General features: G+C 41.8%; 1 protein-coding gene across 2 annotated transcripts in view; it reads right to left on the reverse strand.

The window, feature by feature from the left end:
• The window catches only part of nfat5b (nuclear factor of activated T cells 5b), a 197,458-nt gene extending 180,656 nt beyond the window's left edge, over positions 1-16,802 (reverse strand). For both annotated transcript variants that reach the window (XR_011345714.1, XM_069901284.1), the window contains exon 1: positions 16,676-16,802. Coding sequence is in view for 1 of the 2 variants with exons in the window: in XM_069901284.1 (XP_069757385.1) it covers positions 16,676-16,781 (106 nt within the window). In the remaining variant the exon portion in view is untranslated. The remainder of the gene's footprint in view (positions 1-16,675) is intronic.
• Between the last annotated feature and the right edge of the window lie 3,672 nt (positions 16,803-20,474).

Below are 20,474 nucleotides of genomic sequence, written 5' to 3' on the forward strand. Positions count from 1 at the left end.
TTCATGTTGGCCCTCAAGGGTGTTGCTCACAGTGACAGATGAGTAAGGTAAGGGTCTTCCTTTGTCTCTTGACATTTAGTGAGAGTGCATTTAATTGTTTGTACATTCCTCTCAATGGCCCTTGTGATAATATTGTGATGATGTAGAGATGGTGAACCCATATTCTGTAGCGATGTGAATTGGGTCCTATTGTCACATATCACTTGTTTGGGTATCCCCGTTCTGTGACAAGTGCATGTTCTGCAACAGTGATGGTTGGGTGCTCTCAGGTCCTTCACTTTCCTGATGAAGGGGAATTTGGAGTAGTAGCAGGACACAATGGATCACTCTTGGTCTTTCGTGAATTGGACCGCACCCAGAGTGTGGCAAGGCCTAGCAGGTATATCAGTGGGAATCATCTCTTCCTTTTTTCTGTATTTCTGGAATGCTAGACATGTAGCCACCATTTTTTTGATGTCCTTATACGTGCCTGTCCAGTAAACTGCTGACTTTGCTCTGAGTTTGCATTTCTCCATTCCCATGTGGCCTTGGTGTATTTTCTGGAGAATTTCTTTTTGCATTGTCTGGTAATATCAGACGAGACCCTACCAACAGTACAGCATTCTCCATGGATATATTGTCCCTGACAGACCAATACTGACGTATTGTAGGCTGCACCTGTTTTATCCTTTCAGGCCATCCCTGTATCACCTGTTGAGAGAGCTGCTGCAGCACTTCGTCTTTTGCTGTTACTTCTTTAATCAGGTTTAGTTTGTTACTGGTCACATTGACGAGGTGATGTACCTTGATTTTCATGTCTTTCATTTCCTATTTTTCATTTGATGAAAGATGTGATAAGGCATTGACAAGCACCATTTCCTTCCCTGGCCTGTACTTCAAAGTGAAGTCATAACATTGAAGCTGGAGGAGTAGCCTCTGTAATCTGGCTGATGCCTTGTTGAGGTTCCAGCGGGTGATGATCACTCCCTACCACAGACTGTCTCCCATAGAGGAATTTGTGGAATTTTTCGCATCTATATCCGACTGCCATCAGCTCCCTTTCGATACTGGTATATCGAGTCTCAGGTGTTTTTCAGGGATTTCCTTCCTGCACCAATGCTGCCTCAAGGCCTCTGATGGAAACATCTACTTGTAAATGGTTATATGGTTAATGGTGACAGCTTTTTTTCTGTCATGTTAGCTCAGTTCTTTTTCTCTGCAGAACACTTCCTTAACTTGTCGAAATTTCATTGATGCGATGGAGACCACTGAAACTCCATAACCTCTTTCAGCAACTGTCTGAGGTTGGCTGTGTGGTCTGACATGTATGGGGTGAAGGAACTTGTGTACTGGACCAGGCCAAGGAAACTTCTTACTTCTTTTATGTCCTTCAGTTGTTTCATTTCAGCAAGGGCTGTTACCTTCTTTGGGCTTGGCCTGACCCCATCTGGTGTGGGTACCATTCCAAAGAACTGGCGCTCCTTTTCCTTAATGATACCGGCCCCTCTTGTTCTATCCTTGGCTTCATGGGTTTTCCTGTCTCTACCAAAGATCTGGATGTCGTCTACGATGCCAACAATGCACCTCCTGTAGGTCTCATCTATCTTTTTCTGGAAGACGTCTTGGCTCACCTTTAGGCCAAAAGGTATCCGCAGGAACTTGTACCAGGCGAATGAAGTATTGAATGTATTTTTCATCCAGCTTCATGTTCCAATATCCATTCTTTGCATCTGCTTTGCTAAAGATTTTGGATCCCGCTAGTTCAGAAGTGATGTCTTCCAGCGTTGATGTTGGATAGTGGCCTCTTGATTGCTTGGTTTAAGTCTTTGGGATCCAGACATATCTTCAGGCAGTCATCCAGTTTTTCCTTTATTACAATGCAATTTACCCAGTTGGCTAGCTCTACCACTTTCACAGTCACTCATTTTTCTTCCATTTCTTCGAGCTCCTGCTCTAGTCTTTGTTTCAGTTCTATTGGCACCTTCCATGGAGCATGGATTATTGGCCTTGTTTGTGATCAGAGGGTGTTGCTCAAACAGGATGTCGCTATTGATCCTCTTGGGGGGACGTGGCAAGATGGCGTAGAAGGAAGACATGTGTTCCACCTCTCCCCAGCTGGATCATTAAATACCCAGTTTTTTAATAGTATAAAAGTGATTTAAGGTAAGATTTACAGTTATTTAAATAACAGTGCTTTATGATGGTATCTAATGTGAAAAAGCTTAAACCTCAGCTTCAGAAAAAACTACCATATAAAAGTGCGGAAGAATTGAGGCCTACCTGCATAGCTGAATCCACGGAGTCATTGTTGGGAGTCTCCAAGCCTCAGAGGACTCCAGCCCTTTTGAGTTTGACTCCGGCGCCGATCCTGCATCCGCAAGATGGCACCGGCACATCGGTGAGTTCGGCCGTTGCCAACCCGTGTCCACGTGAAGCCATGCGCATGGGTGGCACAGCCGATAAGGGGAACCGTGACGTCGCTGAGCGGCCCAATGGCATGCAGGATAGTGTCGGAAGACGCCTCTGCACATCTGACGGCCTTGTCTGGCCTGCTTGTGGCATCGTGGGCCCAGGAGCTATTGGAAAAAATTAGCGCTGTGGGGAAACTCGAGCACCAGCATCCCGAAGAGGTCGGGGTGCCAATGTCAGGTGTCCAGACCTGTAGCCGTTCAGTCAAAGGGCCTGTGGTGACTGAAGAAGAAGAGGAACTTACCTTATTGAAATATGTCCAGGAGGAGGATCTTGCAGTGAAAGAAGGTGAATCTCAAAAAGTGGAAGTGGAATCTGGACTGGATTCAGTGTTCACTGTTTTGGAAGGGATTGCTGGTCAAATACAACAAGTGCATAATATGTCAAAACAAATATCAACTCAAATGACTCAAGGATTTATGGAGATGAAAATAATGGAATAAAAAAAATTTGTGTGATGAAATGTCAACTGTGGAACAGGAAATGACTGTAGTTAAAAGTGATATTAATAAATGTATAAAATCAGTAGACATTGTGCAAGATAATTTTAAGAAAATTAAAGTAGCTTTCTCTGAGTGTCAAACTCAGGTAGAATGTAATAGAGAAAAAAATGGAAAAAGTGGAAGGTTCCTTTGTAGATTGGGGAATTTAGAAAAGAGATTTAATGAAGAAGATTGATTCGTTGGAAAATCAAAGTTGGAGGAATAATGTGAAAATATTGGTCTTTCAAAGGATATGGAAGGTGCTGACCCTATTTAAAAAAATTTAAACACTGCATCCCAGAGGTTTGGAATTGGATAGGGCTCATAGAGCTCTGAGGAGAAGACCACTTCCAGGACAAGCACTGAGAGCAGTCTTGATTCATTGTTTAAAATATCAAGATCGTGAAATGATTTTATGTATGGCACTGCACCCTGTACAAAAACAAAGGCGAGAAATCAGACTGCTCAAACTACAGGGGAATCACGTTGCTCTCCATTGCAGGCAAAATCTTCGCTAGGATTCTACTAAATAGAATAATACCTAGTGTCGCCGAGAATATTCTCCCAGAATCACAGTGCGGCTTTCGCGCAAACAGAGGAACCACTGACATGGTCTTTGCCCTCAGACAGCTCCAAGAAAAGTGCAGAGAACAAAACAAAGGACTCTACATCACCTTTGTTGACCTCACCAAAGCCTTCGACACTGTGAGCAGGAAAGGGCTTTGGCAAATACTAGAGCGCATCGGATGTCCCCCAAAGTTCCTCAACATGATTATCCAACTGCACGAAAACCAACAAGGTCGGGTCAGATACAGCAATGAGCTCTCTGAACCCTTCTCCATTAACAATGGCGTGAAGCAAGGCTGTGTTCTCGCACCAACCCTCTTTTCAATCTTCTTCAGCATGATGCTGAACCAAGCCATGAAAGACCCCAACAATGAAGACGCTGTTTACATCCGGTACCGCACGGATGGCAGTCTCTTCAATCTGAGGCGCCTGCAAGCTCACACCAAGACACAAGAGCAACTTGTCCGTGAACTACTCTTTGCAGATGATGCCGCTTTAGTTGCCCATTCAGAGCCAGCTCTTCAGCGCTTGACGTCCTGCTTTGCGGAAACTGCCAAAATGTTTGGCCTGGAAGTCAGCCTGAAGAAAACTGAGGTCCTTCATCAGCCAGCTCCCCACCATGACTACCAGCCCCCCCCACATCTCCATCGGGCACACAAAACTCAAAACGGTCAACCAGTTTACCTATCTCGGCTGCACCATTTCATCAGATGCAAGGATCGACAATGAGATAGACAACAGACTCGCCAAGGCAAATAGCGCCTTTGGAAGACTACACAAAAGAGTCTGGAAAAACAACCAACTGAAAAACCTCACAAAGATAAGCGTATACAGAGCTGTTGTCATACCCACACTCCTGTTCGGCTCCGAATCATGGGTCCTCTACCGGCATCACCTACGGCTCCTAGAACGCTTCCACCAGCATTGTCTCCGCTCCATCCTCAACATCCATTGGAGCGCTTACACCCCTAACGTCGAAGTACTCGAGATGGCAGAGGTCGACAGCATCGAGTCCACGCTGCTGAAGATCCAGCTGCGCTGGATGGGTCACGTCTCCAGAATGGAGGACCATCGCCTTCCCAAGATCGTGTTATATGGCGAGCTCTCCACTGGCCACCGTGACAGAGGTGCACCAAAGAAAAGGTACAAGGACTGCCTAAAGAAATCTCTTGGTGCCTGCCACATTGACCACCGCCAGTGGGCTGATAACGCCTCAAACCGTGCATCTTGGCGCCTCACAGTTTGGCGGGCAGCAACCTCCTTTGAAGAAGACCGCAGAGCCCACCTCACTGACAAAAGGCAAAGGAGGAAAAACCCAACACCCAACCCCAACCAACCAATTTTCCCTTGCAACTGCTGCAATCGTGTCTGCCTGTCCCGCATCGGACTTGTCAGCCACAAACGAGCCTGCAGCTGACGTGGACTTTTTACCCCCTCCATAAATCTTCGTCCGCGAAGCCAAGCCAAAGAAAAAAAAAAATGGCACTGCAGAATGCAAGACAGAATCGATCTCCATTAATGGTTCAACATAATAGGGTGTTCTTTTATGTTAATTTGAGTCAAGAGGTGAGGAGAAGACGACGAGAATTTAATACGACTAAAGAGGACGCACAAAATCAGTGAACCGGTGTGGACTCGAAAGGCCAACATGGCCTTGTTCCGCTCCGTAAATGGTTATATGGTTATATGGTTAAGACGTTTTGTGGCAAAAAGGTTACAAGTTTGCTTTTCATTATCCTGCAATGTTGAAGGTTTTCTATGGAAATTTTCAATCTCAATTTTTTGAGAATGATCATGATGCTTAGGTTTTTTTCCAATTCTTTTCTGTAATTGCGAAAAATGGACTTTCTCCTCCATTATCTCCTAAGAGGAGAGTAAATGGAAATGCAAATGGACATGGGAATGGAAAGTATGGAAAGAATAGAAAGAAAGAAGAGATGACACAATGTTGAAGATCTGGAGCAGTCATTGGACTTGAATATATGGACTATATTTGATTGTGTTTGATTAAATAATTAATATGTATCTGGCTGCGGGGGGGGGGGTGGATGACACTGAAAACTTTGACAGTCATCTGCCACTAGTGCGTTAACAACACCCAGTTTTTTAGGGTATTACTACCTTTGGGTGGTTTTTTTTTGGGTTTTTTTTTTAGGGAGTTTTTCTTTTTTGGAAGAATTGTAGAGGGGAGCATTATTTTGTAGTGTGTAACTATATTAGTAGTTAAAAAACATATCTCAATTGAATTTTGCAACTTTTAATGTGCAGGGGTTAAATAGTGCAATTAAAAGAAAGAGAATATTGGCTTATATAAAAAAATGAAAATTGCTATGCTTTTTTACAAGAAACACATTTGACTGAGAAAGAACATTTGAAATTGAAAAGGGATTGTGTTGATTATATTTTCTCTTCTTTTAATTCTAAGGCAAGAGGAGTAGTGACTTTGATTCATTAAAAATTACCCTTTGAATTGGAATCTTCAAAGGGGTATGCTGGGAGAGTATTAAGAGTGAATTGTAAAATTTTTGCTGAATCGTGGACTTTGTTGAATCTTTATGCCCCTGATGAGTGGTTTATTTCAGAAGCTTTTTTATTGTTAACTCAAGCCAATGAAAATGTCTTAGTTGGTGATGATTTTAACTGTGTTCTCGACCCTTTATTGGATAGAAATCCAAAAAGTTTAAGGAAATCAAAGATGGCAACACAAATTAATCCGTTAGTGAAAGATTTAAATTTGGTGGATATTTGGAGAAAAGTGGGATTTTTAATTTAAGGTCAGAGAATTTTAAATTTTCCCCTTTTTTTATTGGTTGGGTTAAGGCTTTATATACGAACCCAATTGGTAGGGTGGTGACAAATGGACAGATTTCTTTACCATTTATATTGACTCGTTCAACTTGACAGGGCTGCCCATTGTCACCAGCCTTATTTGCATTGGTTATTGAACTGTTAGCTCAGGCTATTAGACAAAATGAAGAAATTAGAGGGATGTGGGTTAAGAATGAAGAATATAGAATTAACATATTTGCGGATGACGTTTTTGTATACTTAACAGAACCGGAACGGTTGTTGAAACAATTGCAAGAGTGTTTGTTGAAATTTGGAGAATTATCGGGATATAAAGTTAATTGGGATAAAAGTGTAATTTTACCAGTTGGAGTGGGAGATTATTCTGAATTTAAAACAATTATAAAATTAAAGTAAAATTAAATATTTAGGTGTGTTTATGGATACGAATTATCAATCATTATATCAATTAAATTATGTACCTATATTAAGATGGATTAAAGCAGATTTGATTAAGTGGAAAGATTTCCATTAATTTTAATTGATCGGGTTAACTGTATTAAAATGAATATTTTTCCTCAAATTTAATATTTATTCCAGTCACTACCTTGTTTACTTTCTAAGAATAAAGCAGTGCAAGAGTTTTTATGGAAAGGTAGATTAGTTCGAATGGCATTCCATATGGAATGTATACATTGGGCGGATTACAATTACCACATTTTCAAAATTATTATGAAGCGGCCCAGTTGAAGTTCATTAGTAGATTGATGGATTTAGATCAGCCTCTGAGCTGGGCTAAAATGGAGTTGGCGTGTATTCCTAGGATTGGAATACATGAATTTATATTTCGTTGGAATTCAAATTTGTTACAGCAATATGATATGCCGGTATTGAAACATTTATTAAAGATTTGGTTTTTAAAAAAAATAGGGTGTTAGGGTCGAAAGATAAATTATCTATTTTAACTCCTTTGTATAATAATCAGCTTATTCCTTTTTCAATGTTTAACAATCATTTTAAGATTTGGGGTTCTCAGGGTATAAAGACAATACAAGATTGTTTTGAAGAGGGGCAATTTCTTTCTTTTAACCAATTGAGAGAAAGATTTGATATACCTGTAAATTTTTTGTTAGTGTATTATCAACTTATGGGTTTGATAAAAGATAATTATGGTAGAGAGATGATTTTACCTATTTTGACGAGATTTGAATCTTTGATTTCCTCTATACTGAAAAAGGGTTATATTTCAGTTATGTATAATTTGTTACAAGATAGAATGGATAAACCAGATTGGAAGAAATCTAAACTTAAATGGGAAAGTGATTTAGTATTTATTGTTCCTGAAGAAGATTGGGTGAATATTTGTCAAGACAATGTAATTAAATTGACTAATGTGCGATATGGAATGGTTAATTATAATTTTTCACATCAATTATATTTGACCCCGGAAAAGTTTTAAAAAAAATGGGTTTAGTAATTCGGATTCTTGTTTTAGATGTGGTTCATGTATTGGAACTTTTTTACATGCTGTATGGAATTGTGTTAAAGTTCAATCATTTTGGCAAGGAATTAAAGTAGTTTTGAAATTATATAATTTTATACTACCATTAGATCCAACAAATTTTTTTGTTGGGAAATTTATATTCATTAAGAGGAATGGGATTCGATAAAATTCAAATTGCTTTTGTAAATTTGGTATTATCAGTAGCGCGTAAATGTGTTGCTAGTACCTGGAAAGATGATACTGAGATTAATATAGCTCGTTGGCATAATGAATTGAAAGTATGTATGGTTATGGAAAAAATTACTTATACTTTACATGATAATTATTCTTATTTTGTTAGTAAGTGGTCTCCGTATTTGAAATATATGCATTTAGATATATTTTGAAATGTTTACATTAAAAAAATATTACATATAAATAATTTTTTTTTTTGTTGCTCCCCTTAAGGGAGCTGGCTGTAAGGGTGGGGGGGGGGGGGGAATGGGTATTAATGAAAAAATTTCTTTGACTATTTTTATATTGTATGCTATGTTTCTGTTATCTTTTAAATAAAGTTTGAAAGCTATCCATCCTCTTGGACATTTTCTTCTCCCTGATCTCATTGTTTACAGAGATTAGATGTAATTCCTATTTAGCTCTCGGGTTGCTGGTCTGTTGGTGTCAACCACGAAGAATTTGCATATAATCCTCTTTCCTTTATGTCTGCCTTTTATTTGGACTTTTCTTAGTTGTCTAATCACTGGGCCACCATAGGCTGTGAGCATAGCCTTTACAGCTTCTAGTGGTGCCTTCTTCCAGGTACCCATTCACGACATTCTCAGGAATCATCTGAGGGTACAGTCTGAGTGGGAGGATGTTGCTTTGTGATCTAATGTCCAACTTTATTTTCAAGTTGAATATTGTTGGTTTGTTTCTGATCTTTCTTTTCACTTGGTGTACAATTCAATTTTTCCTTCCTTCCCTTTCTTGGATGTCTCATGGAGGAATATTGTTTTGATATTGAGCATCAATGTGTCGGAATCACTGCTGTTGCTTCCCTTAATGTACTTTCCTTCTGTATTCTTGTTTTCTCTCTCTTTTTGTGGCAGACCTACACATCTTATAAATCTTCGTCCACGAAGCCAAGCCAAAGAAAGATCTGTAACACATCTTTTCCCAGTGATTGACCTTCCCACAGATCCTGCACTTTGAACCATATGTAGGGCATTTCTTGCGGTCATTGAAGGGCTGTCATCTGCCGCACCCCCTACAGTTCTCAGAAATCTGAGGCTTTCTCTTTGTGCACTTTATTGCATTGACCCTTCTATCTGTGCTACGCGTTGGCCTGCAAGGAGAGGGATTGCATTTGCCTCCTAGTGGCCTCAAAGGCCCTAGCTGCATCTACGGCATCTGCTAGTTTCAAACTATCTTTTCTTCTGAGAGCTTTCTGCACTTCAGAATGAGCACTTCCCCAAATTAGTTAGTCTACTATTCTCTCCTCTATTTCTTTGAACTTGCATTACGTAGCAATATTCTTTAGGCTTGTGAGGAAATTATCTACTGACTCATCAGGCTTTTGTTTTAATCCTTAGAACTCATATCGCTTTATTCTATGGTTGGATCGTGGTTCCAAATGAGAGGAAAATTTTTCAAATATCCTTTCTGAGTTATTTTCTTCCTTTTCGGCCAGCTCCCAGCTATTACACAGGTCTAGTCCTTGCTCCCCTTTCCAAAGAAGTATGTAACTAACTTTTTCCTCTGGTGTAGCTCCCTTGAGGAAACTTTTAATGCCAGGTTGTTCTGCTTGAAATTTTTGAAAGTCTCTATGATATCATTGGCTTCCCAGTTCATGACTGGGTTCAATGTTGCTGCTGCCATTTTCTTCTCCAGCACTGGTAATCAGATAATGATGCTTTTTCTTTGTTTCCTTCTCTCTGTGTTTATTTCAATTTTTTTCCTATATGGTGTGGATTTCGATCTATCCCTCTGCTGTGTCCTGGTTATACCATACAAACAATGGGGCTTACAGCTACCAAACTTTAAGAATTATTATAGAACAGCACAATTAAGATACCTGTCAGATTTTTATCAAACAAGGGAAAAACCAGATTGGACCAGATTAAAGCTAGATAAAATAGGGGAAAAGGTACCTGAACATATACTATATAAGTGGGATGAAAAGCTGGTGCAACATAGGAATTCACCAGTACTGCACCACCTGCTCAACATTTGGAAGAAGATTCACGTAGAAAGGAATAAAACAAATTATCAACTACCAAAATTAATATTGATGCAAAATCAACGAATCCCTTTCACAATAAATAACCTTTCCTTTAGAGAATGCGAGAGAAAAGGGATCAAAAGAATAGAAAATTGTTTTTTGGGAAATAAATTATTATCCTTTGAACAAATGAAGGATAAATATAATATAACTCACGATACAATGTTTGCATACCACCAACTGAAAACCTACTTGAAGGACAAATTGGGAAGCAGTCTGAGGTTACCAGAAGGAAGCAATTTGGAATATGTGATTACAGACACAATGATAATTAAAAGATTTATAACAAACATGTACATCAAACAGCAAGAGAAAGAGAACGAGGAAATAAGCTGTAAACCTAAACAAAAATGGGAACAAGATCTAAACATAAAGATAAAGAATGAAACATGGGAAAAGCTATGCTCTGGAACTATGAGAAATACAATAAACACGAGGTTACACATGATACAATATAATTTGTTACACAGGCTATACACCATGCCCCAAAAGTTAAATAAATGGGACTCAACAGTATCAGACAGATGTTTTCACTGTAAGAAGGAAACGGGAACAACAGTACATGCAATTTGGGCATGTGGGAAAGTGGAAAAGTTTTGGGAAGATCTAAATCAGATATTAAATAAAACCACAAAAAGCAACATACCAAAAAATCCAGAGGTCTTTCTTCTAAGTAATATAAGAAGTAAAGAACTTGGACTCGATTTGGATGGAGCACAAAAAAGATTTATTATGATAGCCTTAGCTGGAGCAAAAAAATGTATTATGTCAACCTAGAAATTAGAAGATAGCCTGAGAATACAGCAATGGTACATAGAAATGAATAAATGTATTCCATTGGAAAAAATAACATATAATTTAAGAAATAACATCACAGTATTCAAACAAATTTGGGAACCATACATGGAACACAACAGAGAAGTCCTACCACGGACCTCCACCGCCTAAATGACAGTAGGAGAAGAAGACGAAATGAACTGACCCAGTATGTAAAAGTAGAAGACACAAAGTTCTTGTTTATTTTCATTGTGTGATGACATTGTTTAATGGGTTTAATGTTTCATATAGGTTGAACGTTGAGTGGGTGGGGAGGGGGGGTGAAGGAGGGAGGGAAGGGAGGGGGGGAAAGGGGAGAAAATAACACTGTGTATATTCAAGAGGGAAATGTTTGTGTGTATTTTGGTTAGTATGGTTAATAGTGTGAAAAATGTAAAAAAAAATTAAAAAATAAATAAATAAATACTAGGAACGCTTGTAAGTTTAACAGTGCATTTCTTTACTCACATCCAGCTACTGGGTCGCTTACAGACACAATGTGTCTCACCATCCATGCACCACTGTCAAGTGTAATGTGGCTCTTACAGTGTTAAATTTCATGCTCTAGCACAAAATAGTCCCAGGTTTCCTCAGCATATAACACTATATATTCACATTTCATACAAGAGATACAGCATGATAACTGGCCCTTCTGCCCAACAAGATCGTGCCTTTCCAATTGGCCCCATGTCCCTATTTCATTGTCAACACCAATCTATTCTATGTCAAAATGTTGATCTTTGCCTTTTAGTGAAGTGAGCATTCCAATGCATTCTTTCTATCTGCCTCCATCTTTACTCTCTAAAGACTTCAAACAATCAAAACTTCTACAGTTTACATTCAACTTTTTAATATGTTGGGGGCACTGACAATGCTCCATTGGTGGCTGGTCTATAAGTTGTAATTTCCAACATTTAAAACTTTTAATTATCATTCTAGTGTGGCCTTGCTTTACACAACCTCTGCAACCTAATCAGACCAAGTTTTCTGACCTTTGACTGGCCTCTTAAACATTTTTCTTGCCCCTCCTATAGGTGGCTTTACCTCTATCAATTGTGTTTGAAAAGTATCAGATTTGGTCGGTTCACAGAGAGGCAAGTCTGGACACAAGGTTTACAATCAAAGGTAAGTTTATTGAACACACAGGAGACAACGGGAAGATGTCCAACGATACTCAATTACTCTACTACTTAATAACTATATCGACATTCATATTGGACCCAGGTTGGACTCCAATTCTATAGCTTCTTTAGTCCAAAAATTCCTTCTTAATAACACCAGCCTCTACTACCACCACATTTCACCTCACCTCTCCAGTTTGTAGCTATTTGCTGAACAGACAATCTGCTGCCTCTCCTGGCTATTGCCCTTTAACTTGGTATTGTTTTATGCAGCATCTTTCTGGCATCCGTGGGGAACACTGCAGAACAGAGGGGAACCAAGGGAGTGGGGGAAACAGATTTGAAAAAGTGGGGAACCGTGGGGAACACTGCAGGAAAGAGGGGAAAGAAAGGGAGCAGGGGGAACGAATTGGAAAAAGTGGGGAACTGTATGGAAAACTGCAAAACAGAGGGGAACCAAAGGGAGCAGGGGGAACAGATTTTAAAAAGTGGGAATATTATTGTATATTAAAGGTAGCATATATTGTACATGAATTTTGTTTTACATGTGTAGTTGTGCGCATTTAATATATATACCTTCCAACCAGCTATGCATAGACATCCTGTGAAAAATTAAACTTGCATTGATCTGAAATTAGTTATTTTTAACTAATCACAAAATCTTATGAAGGAAAATATTATTGATGGGATATGAAGAAATCAAGACTATATTAGCATGACAAAAGTGTTCTATATGAACTTGCCAGTTCCTGACGAAAAGTAAATATAATTTTATTATTGTGATTGTGGGAAGATAGAATTGAATAAGTTCGAGTAGATTCGAGAGCTAATGTTGGAAAGTAAAAAATTAATGTTGCTCATGGATTGCTGTGCACTAGTTCAGAATAACCATCCCTTTTAATGACATAAATGCTATTAACTTTATGTGCAATTTTTTCCTAGATATTTCAGCATTCTTATTTTGAAATAATTGCATACACAGTACCTGCTACTGCCTTTTTTTGGTAAATTATTTGTTAGCACTTTTTAGGTCATGCTTATTGTTTTATTTGTCTACTTGGTGAGCTACAAAAAAAAAGATGATCAATAGAAAAGTATAAAACTTAGATACTTAAAAGGATAAATGATTCCTTTTGTTTGCTAAACACAGAAGTCCATCTCTTTTCAAAAGTTTACCACTTACAAAGGATAAATAGTCATATTTTTGCTGAACAAGTCTCTCTTCCAAGGTTTACCACTTACAATGTCACATTTTTTATTGAAAAATATTCAGCAGATTGGGCAACATCTAGTTTCTCCAGCACTTTTGTGTATTGAACACAACCCCTGCATCTACAGATTTTCTTGTTTAACTACATTTCCAACCATTTTTAATTATACTCTGTAGCAGCCTATGCCTCAGGCTGAAACAGGAAATGGTCATCAAACATGGCGACTGGCAAAGCATTGTGTGGGCTCAAACTCGTCAATCATTGCCGGTGGATCTCAGGGGGCCCAATCGGGGCCTGGGCATCTGAGGTAACCAATTTGCAGCTGGCCCACTTATGCCACACTCCGGTGGTGACACGGCTGAGCTGACTATAAAAGGCAGAACTACCACTGAATAAACTCAGTGTCAAAGACACTCTACTGGTTTGTATGTCTTTCTTCTGTGGATTCGAGCTACAGCCTTAGGGGATAACCGAGAGCTATAACCTAGTTGTAGCAGTAGTGACCTTGCTACAGTGGTGTCCCAGACTGGTCCAAATGGTGATTTGGACCCGAAGATGGAAGAGCAGCCTGCGATCATTGCCGTAGCATTGAAGCTGGCCAACGTCACAACCATGGGTGTGGTTCCAGCAAGCTGAGGCGCTGTGCGCCAGTCAATGGATCTCTGCCGACGACAGTGGTCAGCACCCTCAATCAGGACACGACAGCCTGCATCATTAACTTCCTCCAGCAGCCCCCAGAACAAGGAAGGTATGTGGCCAACAAAGAGCTGTAAACGTGCACTTTTGGGCTCTCAAAGCACAAGCGTGCTGCCTGACTGTTGCATATCAATGGTTTGGGGGACAGGGAGGGCCCCTTTCACCCTCATGAGCAACATGCTTGCTCTCAATGATGGCCACACCTCCTTCCTGGTAGATATCAAGAGGAACAGGCTGGTGCACGCTCAGCTATTTCAGTCACTCTCGCTCAAGGGCAATGAACTCACCAGCCCCCACCTTCACTCAGTGAGTACTGCTGACAATAAATTTGCTCGGGTCCTAACAGAATTCTCCTCCATCACCACGCCTCTCTTCCATTTGCAGATCCCAAAGATTCAGTGAGGCACCAAATCGGACCCTCCCTTCTACATCAGGGTGCAGCGTCACCCCTGAGAAACTCAACCTAGCCAAGAGATGGAGGAACTCGGCATTGTGCGGTGCTCCAATAATCCTTGGGCATCCCCTCTCCACATGGTCCCCAAGGCAGTGGGTGGTTGGAAGCCATGCAGAAATGGCCGCCGCCTCAACGAGGCCACCATACCGTGCCCCATATCCAGGACTTTACCACTAACCAGCAAGGGGCATGGATATTCTCAAAGGTGGACCTTTCAGGGACTATCACCTCCCAGTACATCCCAAAGACATCCTAAAAACTACCATCATAACCCCCTTTGGATTGTTTGAATTTCTCTGCATGCCCTTCGGGTTAAAAAACATGGCTCAGTCTTTCCAGAGACTGATGGATGCAGTTGGGCTGGGATCTGCATTTTGCCTTCGTCTACCTCAACAACATTTCAATTGCCAGCCACACCCGCACCAAGCACACCGCCCACTTAAAACAATTATTCTTCCGGCTGAGTGATTTCGGCCTAATCATCAACCTGGCAAAGAGCTAGTTTGTCCGAGAGACTATTGACTTCCTGGGCCATCGTATCAACCAACATGGAGCCAGACCGTTACCCACTAAGGTGGATGCTATTCTCTCTTTCCCCATGACATCGATGGTGAAGGGATTACAAGAGTTTGCAGGCTTCATACCTGCAGTGGCCCACATTATAAGCCCATTCTTTCCCTTCATGGCAGTAAAAACATACAATGGACCCAGGAAGCGACTGAGGACTTCCAGGCCACCAAAAATGCCCGAGCCAATGCCACCCTACTCGTGCACCCGTGGACAGATGCCCCCCCGCCCCCCCCCCACCACCCTCATAACAGATGCCTCCAGCACAGTGGTCGAGGGGTGTACTTGAGCAACTGGTGAATGGACAATGGCAACTGCTGGCATTTTTCAGTAAACACCTCAGGCTACCAGAGCTCAAGTACAGGGCCTTTGATAAAGAACTGTTAGCCTTGTACCTGGCAATTTGGCACTTTCGTTACTTCCTGGTGGGCAGGAAGTTCAAAATTTACAAGGACCACAAACCCCTTACCTCCACCTTCAGTAAGGTGTCAGATCCGTGATCAGCCAGGCAACACCTGTCCTACATTTCTGAATTGACAAGGGACATTGAACACATAGCTGGCAAATCCAATGTGGTGGTTGACACCCTATCCTGTCTGGCATTCTTGGCGGTGCATGACCCTACCCCTGGCATCGACTATGCAGCCCTGGCTAATGAGCAGCAAGCAGACCCTGACGTTTTGGTGTACCAGACTGTGCTCACTGGCTTACAACTGGAGAACATCCAGATTGCCCCTGGCAATCACACACTGCTCTGTGACATGTCAATGGCTAAACCTCACCCTGTCATTCCGGCTACATGGAAGAGGTGGGTTTTCAACTCGGACAACAACTTGGCTCACCCCACCATCAGGACTACAGTCAAAATGGTAGTGAACAGGTATGTCTGACTTGTACTCAGTGCCAGTCATCCAAAATCCAGACTCATATCGAAACTCCACCACAAACATTTGAGCCAGCACGTTGCAACTTCAGCCTTGTGCACATTGACATTGTGGGGTCCCTACCCGTATTCAGAGGCGCACATTACCTTCTCACAATGGTTGACCGGATGACCAGAGGCGGTGCCACTATCAGAGGCTTTCACAGAAGCATGCGCACGGGCTTTACTCAACACTTGGGTAGTGCATTTCAGGGTCCTCGAATACCTTACATCGGACTGGGGGCCCAATTCACTTCCAGTCTGTGGACCGCCTTAGCCATTGCCCTAAGGACCCATTTCCACCACATCATGGCATATTGCCCTCAGGCCACCAGGTTCATGGAGGGGTTCCATAGACATCTTAAGGCAACCTTAATGGCATGGCTTACTGGACCCAATTGGGCCGACAATCTCCCTTGGGTCACGTTAGGAATCTGCACTGCACCCAAGGAGGACCCCAAGGCATTCTCTGCTGAGTTAATCTATGGCGCACCCCTAGTTATACCAGGCAAATTCATGATGGACCCTGAGGACTAAGGGGAGCCCCGGCAACCACATTGTCCCAACTACACGAGCACCTAGGCACCCTGGCCCCTGCTAAACCTAGACCCCCATGGCCAACTCTGCAATTAGGTCCAAAAGAACTTTACTGACTGTACATATGTCTTTGTTTGGTACGGGGCTCACTGGCCACCTCTACAGCGGCCTTACAAGGGGCCATACCATGTCATTAGACACCACAGCTCCACCTGTTTTTTGGACATTAGTGGCAAGGGAGAGACTTTCACACTCGACGGGTTGAAACTGGCCAAATTGGACTTTGACCAGCCCATCACTCACCTGATCCCACGGAGCAGGGGACCAGCCTCCTAAAAACAGTGTCCCAATCGCTGCACCTCAGGCCGACATAGGAAATGGCCATCGAACGCAACAACTGGCAAAGCATCGTGCGGGGTGAAATGCCTTTTTCTATAGGCTGCCGATAGAGCGGTGAAACTGGTCAAACACCGCCGGTGGATTGTGGGGGCCCCCAAGGTAACCAATCAGCAGTCGGCCCACTCAAGCCACGCCCTGGTGGTAACGTGGTTGAGCTGACACTGAATAAATTTAGTGTCAAATACACGCTACTCGGGGTGTGTGTGTGTGTGTGTGTGTGTGTGTGTGTGGGTGGGTGGGTGTGCGTGTGTGTGTGTGTGTGTGTGTGGGTGTGCGTGTGTGTGTGTGTGTGTGTGTCTCTCTTCTGTGGCTACAGCCATAGGGCTAACCGATAGCTATAATCTAGCTGTAGCCGTAGAGACCTTGCTACAATTCCATATTTCCATGATCATCATTTTTTTTTTGCATTCCAAATGCCATACATATCGACAAAACAGCCAAGGTATTGCTTTCCAGCTGCCTACAAACCCTAATTTTTGTGCATTGCAATGTTGGAAATGGTCAGTTGGTATCTGAGGGAGAAAATGAGATTTAATGTCTAGGTCATCAACCTAACAATAGTGTTTCTCTTTCCACAGATGCTGTCTGGCCATTTCTGGTATTTCTGTTCCATTTTGTGTGTAATTTTCAATGCAACTACTGATTTGTATGAAAATAAAATCAGGCTTTAGGAATTCATATCCAACTATCACTGACCTAATGAATCAGAATCAAAATTTATTGTCATGATATTTTTTTTGCACCAGCATCATTAGTGCAAACATTCTTACTTAACTTGTTAGTCAGCATTCCAGGTTCTTGGGACTGGGTGTGGCTATCTTGATTCCTGTATGAATGTGCAAGTCTTCAATATGTGAACCCACTGAAGGCTCATGCATGCACCAACTGAAATCCAATATGCAAACCAACCACACATGCAAGGTTGGTTCACATGTTGCAGTTTGGTTGGTGCATGCACGAGAGTTAAGGATGTGTTTTCAATATCGTCAGGGCACTTAACTCTCGCGCATGTGCCAACCGAACTCCATTACATGAACCCACCGAAGGCTCACGCATAAGCCAACTGAAGACTCACACAAGCGCACAGGAATCAAGATGGCCGTGCCCACCCCAAGGACCCCGACTAACAAGATAAGCATGGACCAAAATGTGAAAAGATTCACCAAGGTTGATGGACAATTTCAGGAAGCTTTAAGTTGTTATCATCAAATGTTTGATGAAAAAAGTGTAATTAAAAAGTTCACACATGCGGGCAAAACTCCAAGGTACGACCGACTCTTCAGTCCCCATTACGCAAGTTGGGGACAACCTGTACAAGAGAAACACAAAAACTGCAGATGCTGCCATTTCAAGTGAACAAAGACAAGTTGGAGAGATTCAGCAGGACAGGGTAAGACCCACGGAAGGAAATTGTCCATCAACATTTTCGGCTGGGGCCCAAAGAGAACAGAGAGTTATCTGATAAGGCCACTCCAGTCAGTGGGTGCGAGGAGGTCAGATCTGTGGCATCAGAGGGCCTTCGAGGTTGGCTCCACAGCCAGAGGGAAATCAGTGGAAAGACGTGTGGCGGGATGGCCTGGAGTCGGAGAGTGGGAAGGAGGAAGAGGAAGGAGAGAGGGGGCAAAAAAAAGATGGCATACAGTGGAAGGCTGATAAAGGATGCAGAGGGCTTGATTCCTTTTGCCAAGGAAACATTGGAGGCCATTGGATAAATAAAAAGGACTTTAAGGACGAATTCAGAGGAAAAATTGGACGGGGGAGAATGAAATGGTTGCGCAGGAGAGAGAATAGGGTAAAGATGTGGGAGAAGATAGACATAATAGAAAATATTAATAGGAGGAACAAGATTAAGATTGTGGGGGTGAAGGAGGGGAGAGACACGGTGGAGTTTCTGCAAAAATGGATCCTGGACATACTGGGGAAGGATAAAATAGGAAATATTTTAGAAATAGAATAGGCCCAAACCCAGGGCCACACCAACGGCCACGGTCTATCCTGTGAGACACCTGCGCTATCAGGATAGAAAGGATTTTCTGGGCGGTAGTGGCGGGGGAAAAAGCAAGGAGGGTCCAGTGGAATTTAAGGGGGGGGAAGATCTTATTCTTTCCGGACGTAAATGGAGAATTATTGAAGCGCAGGAGGGAGTTTGATCTGGTAAAAAAAAAAGCTTGGAACAAAAAGGAAATGAGTTTACCCTCCTTCACCCAGCAATGCTGAATATATTAAGGGCGGGAGGGCAAAGATGGTTTTTTTAAGGACCCAAAGGAAACAATGGACTTTGTAAGAACTCTGCCACCACTACAAGACTAAATAAAGGGAAAAGAGGGATTCAGGGGAAAAATGGATTGTAAATATTGAAAGTGTGAGGACTACAGGAGAGTTATGTTTCTTTATATAGTGTTAATGTTTGAAGGGAATTGTATATGTTAAGTAAAGAAGAGATACAAGGAGTCAAAGAAGGGGAGGGAAGTACAAGTGGAAGATGGGTGCATTAGGCACTTCTCACGGTGCAGCTACTGTTGAACCACTCTCTCTTGACTTTATCCATCATATAAGCAGGCCTTGTTGTACAGATGGTGTCTGAATATGTTGCTGTTGGAAACACTGGAGTTTTGTAGCTTTGTAGAGACAAGATAGAATTGTTCTATGAGATGAAATGCCCCTCTACTGAGGAGAATTTTCTAATATGGAGAACATTAAAGGGTTACCTAAGGGGCCGGATCAATGAATATACCAAAAGCATCAAAAAGGGGCACATGAAGGAGGTTAATACCCTAGAACAGGAGACAGCTGAATTGGAGAAGGTTTATCAAAGAGCAGGTACAGAAGATATTTGGTGAATAAAAAGCTCAAATATAATATGTTACAAACATTTAAACAGAAAAGTTGATTTTAAGATCTAGACAGCAGTACTATGAGCTGGGGGAGAGGGCCCACAAAGTTTTATCCTGGCAGGTGAGGGCAGAAGAGTCCTCAAGAACAATCAATATGATTTGTCCAGGGGAAGGCAAGATCTCAAATCAAAAGAAATAAATGATACATTTGGAAGATTTTACAAGGAATTGTATAAATTAGAATCATGGGGTGATCCTAGCAAATTAGATGGTTTCTTGCTTTCATTGGAACTACCAAATTTGGATCAGGAAGAGCAAGAGGGGCTGAGTACCCCTTTCTCTATAGAGGAGATTGCAGGAACCCTAAACTTTTTTCAGGCTGGCAAATCACTGGAAGAGGATGATTTCCCTGCTGAATTTTATAGAGTTCAAAGATCTGCTAATGCCCCTTCTTATGAAGGTGGTGGATCAGGTGGCAGAGATGCATACCCTCCCTGAGTCTTTCTCAACAGCAATCATCACAGTGATTCCAAAAAAAGCAGGGACCCATTAAGCCCCACCTCATATAGACCCATCTCATTATTAAACACAGATTATAAAATCATTGCAAAAGCATTGGCAATAGATTGGCAGAATATTTGCTGAAATTAACAAATCCAGATCAAGCTGTATTTGTAGAATGGAAGCAATCAGCCAGGTGCAGCCTTCAGATAAAATCCCTGGTGAAGTCTGCTACATTTCTCTCCCAGAGGAACTCAATGCCTTTTATGCCCAATTTAATGTAAGTAACAGTGAAGAACCACCTCTCTGTACCCCCACGTCCCCTAATGCTGCCTTCAGGAGAGTGAATCCAAGGTAAGCATCCAGCC

This window comes from Narcine bancroftii, chromosome 10 (assembly GCF_036971445.1).
Source record: "Narcine bancroftii isolate sNarBan1 chromosome 10, sNarBan1.hap1, whole genome shotgun sequence".
In the NCBI taxonomy this organism is placed as follows: Eukaryota; Metazoa; Chordata; class Chondrichthyes; order Torpediniformes; family Narcinidae; genus Narcine; species Narcine bancroftii.